This window comes from Gavialis gangeticus, unplaced genomic scaffold, assembly GCF_001723915.1.
Source record: "Gavialis gangeticus isolate Ggan-Ray unplaced genomic scaffold, GavGan_comp1, whole genome shotgun sequence".
NCBI lineage: Eukaryota > Metazoa > Chordata > Crocodylia > Gavialidae > Gavialis > Gavialis gangeticus.
In genome coordinates, this window is record NW_017729025.1 from 80,216,869 (window position 1) to 80,221,770 (window position 4,902).

At 43.5% G+C, this 4,902-nt stretch overlaps 1 protein-coding gene across 2 annotated transcripts in view; it reads left to right on the forward strand.

Annotated features, from left to right (window-relative positions):
* BUB1B (BUB1 mitotic checkpoint serine/threonine kinase B) overlaps positions 1-3,905 on the forward strand; it is a 55,934-nt gene extending 52,029 nt beyond the window's left edge. For both annotated transcript variants that reach the window (XM_019518989.1, XM_019518990.1), the window contains exon 23: positions 3,387-3,905. In XM_019518989.1, coding sequence (XP_019374534.1) covers positions 3,387-3,570 — 184 coding nt within the window. In that variant the 3' untranslated portion in view covers positions 3,571-3,905. The remainder of the gene's footprint in view (positions 1-3,386) is intronic.
* The last annotated feature ends 997 nt before the right edge of the window (positions 3,906-4,902 follow it).

The window sequence follows — 4,902 nt, forward strand, 5'->3', positions numbered from 1 at the left end:
TGAGAATAGGATGGGATTCAATACTGACAAGTGCAGGGTACTGCACTTGGGCAGTAAGAACCAGCAGCATACCTGTCGGCTGGGGAACTCCCTTCTTGTAAGCACAGTGACAGAAAGGGATCTTGGAGTCATTATCAATTCCAAAATGAACATGGACCGCCAATGTGAGGATGCAGTCAGTAAGGCCAACCGCACCTTGTCATGCATCCACAGATGCATTACGAGCAGGGCCAAGGAGGTGATCCTCCCCCTCTATGCGGCATTGGTCAGGCTGCACCTGGAGTTCTGCATCCAGTTCTGGGCACCGCACGTTAGGAAGGATGTGGACAGCATTGAGAGGGTCCAGATGAGGGCCACTTGCATGATCCAGGGACAGCAGGGAAGAACCTACAAGGAGAGGATACAGGACCTGAACCTGTTCAGTCTTCACAAGAGAAGGCTGAGAGGGAACCTGGTGGCTGTCTATAAACTCACCAGGGGGGACCAGCGGGGAATGAGTGAAACCCTGTTCCCCTGAGCACCTCCCAGAGTAACAAGGAATAACAGCCATAAGTTGTTTGAGTGTAGGTTCAGGCTGGACATTAGAAGGCACTACTTCAGTCAGGGTGGCTAGGATCTGGAACCAACTTCCAAGGGAAGTGGTGCTCGCTTCTATTCTGGGGGTCTTCAGAAGGAGGCTAAATGATCACCCAGCTGGGGTCATATGAGCCCAGTATTCACTCCTGCCCAGGGCAGGGGGTCAGACTTGATCTACTTAGGTCCCTTCCGACCCTACAACTATGAAGCATTAACACTAGATAGTCACCTTGCTGGGGTCACCTGACCCCAGTTGTCTTTCCTGCTTGGTGCAGGGGGTGGACCCGATGATCTTCCAAGGTCCCTTCGGGTCTTAGAATCTATGAACCAACTTCCAAGAGAAGTGGTGCTGGCTCCAACCCTGGGGGTCTTTAAGAGGAGGCTAGATGTACACCTTGCTGGGGTCGTTTGACCCCAGTACTCTTTCCTGCCATGGCAGGGGGTCGGACTAAATGATCTACTCAGGTCCCTTCCAACCCTAGAAACTATGAAACTATGAAATCTATGAGCTCTAGTTCAAGCATTGTCTCCACCATTTTTAAGTGCAAGGATGCTTTTAACCACTGCAAAGCTGAGCGGGGTGAGGGTGGATGTGGGCTGCTTGCTGCAGGCTCAGGGCTCTCTGCTCTGCTGCCTTTCCCCTGGGAATCCCACGCTAGCCACATACCCCTTGCCTGCCTGGCACTGGGGGGCACAACTCACCACTCCCACTGCTGCCAGGTGGGCAAAAGGCAGGCGACCGGTGCAAGGCTCCCGTGGCAAAGGCAGCAGAGCTGAGAGCTCCAAGCCCACAATAAGCAGCACCCCCCACCCACATGCCTCCCCCAGGGGGGGTGCATACAGTGGTGGGGAGCCATGTGCCTCCCCCCCATGCACCCTAGAGAATCCACCCACAGCTCCGTCCCACTCCTGGGTCCCATTCACCACTGCCTCTCTCACCATGGGGGCCTTGATCTGAAATCCCCCCACCAATCCCTTCCCTTCCCCCACACCCCTTCCCCTCCACAGACTTACCTGCAGAGGGAGCTGCTGTCCATGCTGCCCAGCTGCATTCCTGGCCATGTGTCTGCATGCAGCCACAAACATGCATGCAGCACCCGGGGGCCTTGGCCAGAAGGCATAATTAATTATATTTATTGGTGATCATTATTGGTTACACTGACCAAAGAAAACCAATAGCTGATAATGTAAATTTCCCTTTCATTGGTGCCGATTTGATATGCAACCAATATATCGGTGCACCTCTACTTCATGCAGGAAGCTTGCAGTGTTATTGGTCAGGAATTTGCAATGAGCTTAGATGACAAGATGTGCCAAAGAAGGTAAGCTAAATATGTCCAGCTCTTGTAAAGCAAGTGCCTCTTTCTGTTTGGGGCAGTTGGTATATTCTTCAGGTTCTTGCTGTAGTGAACCTTTGTCCTAGGGTTTGCACAGTTGGAAGAATTTCCATGTGGGAAGATTCAGCTGAGATATTGGTTGATCTTGAGCTTAGTCCGTTGTGTTCTGCCAAGTCAGGTTGTGCATTTAGAAAATTACTTACCTTAATGAGTCCTCTACACACATTAAGATATAGGGGGATTAAGATATAAAAGGGAAAAATGACTCTTGCACAAAGTCTTGTATTGAATGCTGGGGATATGGGTCTAGCATTCTCCTTGAGTGAGTTTTCTAAAAGGGTAGCTGTGTTGAATAAAGAAACTGTTGGCTAAATATCTAGGTGGGTAACTAGGGGCTCTGCCAGCTCAAGAAAAGACTGAGAAGTTGGGAATTTGAGGACCAAATCCAGTTCTTGTAGACTTTTAAAAAAGGTGTAATTTAAACATAAAGTCTATGAAACAAATAGCTCCTATGGTCTGCTGGGATTTTTGTTTTGGGAAGACCAAGACCAATTCATGGTGATGGGTTGGAGTGCTACCTACATCAAAGCTGATGCAATAATTGCTCTACAGTCCCTGTGAGACAGTTTCCTTCAGGTGAGTCAGCTTCTTTGCTGAACAGCCAATGTAACATCTAGCATTGAAGCAGTATGTTTTAGTGGACTTCAATACAAGATTGGGGAGCAAGAGTTTCTTCTGTGTGAATCATCTCTGATATAAACGTCTGTTTGCTATTTGTCAAGTCACTTAACCTTTTTGTTTTGAATATCTCTTGTCCTGTATATGTGGAAATCGCCCCTATAGGAGACTCATTACAACTAATTCTGAAGCGCTCTACTGCTTCTATAGCTTCTAGCTCAGAATTTTTTTTAAAGTTTCCTAATATCCACATCCACTTTATTGCCATGGAAGGAATCTGTCAAGTTTGAGGTTCTAAGAATTTCTTGTGCTATCTTCCCAAGATACTCTGGCTGGCTGTTGGCTAAATGTTAGAGGAATTAAATATGCTGGGAGAAATCATGATATAAAATAGAATTTTTATATATATAAAAAATGTGTAAAGAAGGCCCTAGCAATAATATCAATTATTCGGGCTGATATTTTACAAGGTCAAGGCCAGAACACTCACTTGTAATGAAGGCCCTGGCAAGACGCATAACTAAAGACTTTTTCTTTCTTTACATATATCAAATAAATTCTCTCTCTCTCTCTCTCTCTCTCTCTCTCTCGATATATTGGCTATCTATCTACCTGTATCTCTGGTTAGATAGATAACTTGACAATGCACCCTCAAGTTTTGCTCTGTAATTTGGCTTTGTAGCCTAATACTATTTTAGACTGCAAGCCAGTACGCAGGCTATTAAATGTGTTGGAATACTGAATTGCCAGCTGTGTTCATGCTGTTTCATTGAAAATTGCTTTATCTGTTTTTAGGTCTGTTGACAGTGATTTTTGGAGTAAATTTTTTGGGAAGATTTTGAATGCAGATGGTAAGTCCACAGCACTTACACTACGGGAGCTAAGAGAGGAAATGAGTGGCATGTTTGACGCCTCTTTCCAAGAACGCCTTCATTATTCCTTCTGTCATCTTGGAGAATTTGCTCTGCCTCTTGTATAGAAGGGCAAATGCCCTCTATATATTTTTCTGTTATAACAGGAATTTGCTAATGATACTCCTTTTTAAATATATTTTTAGTACTAAACATGGGAAATGGCTGCAGCAATTTCAACAATACATGATATAACACGTTTATTTTGTGAGTTAATGTCTAGCTGTTCTTTAAACTTGTTTTAACAAACTATGTATCATCATTGTCTTATCCATTTTCTCTAGCAATGTTTATTTAATACCAGGACTATATTTGTGATCTCCTTAGCCTTTCTGTCGTGCCTTTTTCTTTACAACTGCTGGTTAATCACTGTTTAAGTAATAAAGCTGTATTTTGTCAGCAACTCTGTCTCATGGAAATTTTACTTCTAAATGGTCTTCCGAATGTATTGACTCTAGAGTTTAGTAATTGATCTGGATTGACATTTCTGATTTGGAGATTTTTCATGGTTAGATGCAGATGGCTGTCATTTTAGATAGCTGTGAAAACTATCTATTCAGAGTCTTTGCAGTGCTTTGGCTAACATAACTTCATATTCCAACTGGAAACATTTGTGCTCGGTAGAGCAGAGAAAATAGATATAATCACAGCTCAGAAAGATGCAGAGTTGACTACCTTAATAGCCAAGTCATGTTTTATTTACTTTGTTGGGCTCTCAGTGTCTGGCATTACTGATTGAATTGACTGTTTAACAAAAACCTATTCGGGGACTAAATTTGCCAGCTGTGTAAGTAGGGCTTTCTGCCAGACTTTTGGTAACACTATTAAAGATTATAATGCATCAAAGATCGGTGCAGGCCTCAAGTATCAGTTATTAGGTCTGCTATTTTACAGGGTCAAGGCCGGAACACCCACTTGTAAAGAAGGCCCTGGCAAGATGCATGACCAAAGACTTTCTCTTTCTGCACAGTTTCCTCACTTAATTTGAGGCAGTGTGTGTAATGGAATTGATTGTTCTTAGTAACTTTCCCCCTCTTCTGAAGACAGTAAAACACATGATAGCTGTGCCAGTAAGTTTTGCAGTGGGAAGAATCTTCTCTTCGATGAAGAATCTTTGGATGGATGAAAGCTGGCCACGACAAAAGTAAAACTTGTCCAATTCAGCTTCAAGAAATCCAAACAGTGAGTTCCATTAATTCATTCTTAGAAGAAAGGACTTCTTGACATCACAAAAGAGTAATAAAAATACTCTTTAAAAGAAGTGCTCTACCCCTACACCCTTCATTTAATGGACATGGACAAGAACTGTCTTTCCATTATTATTAGGTTGTATTTATCATCTCGAATCTTAGGGAACATTTGGTCATATGTGTGTTTACTTTAACAAACAAAAAGCTGGC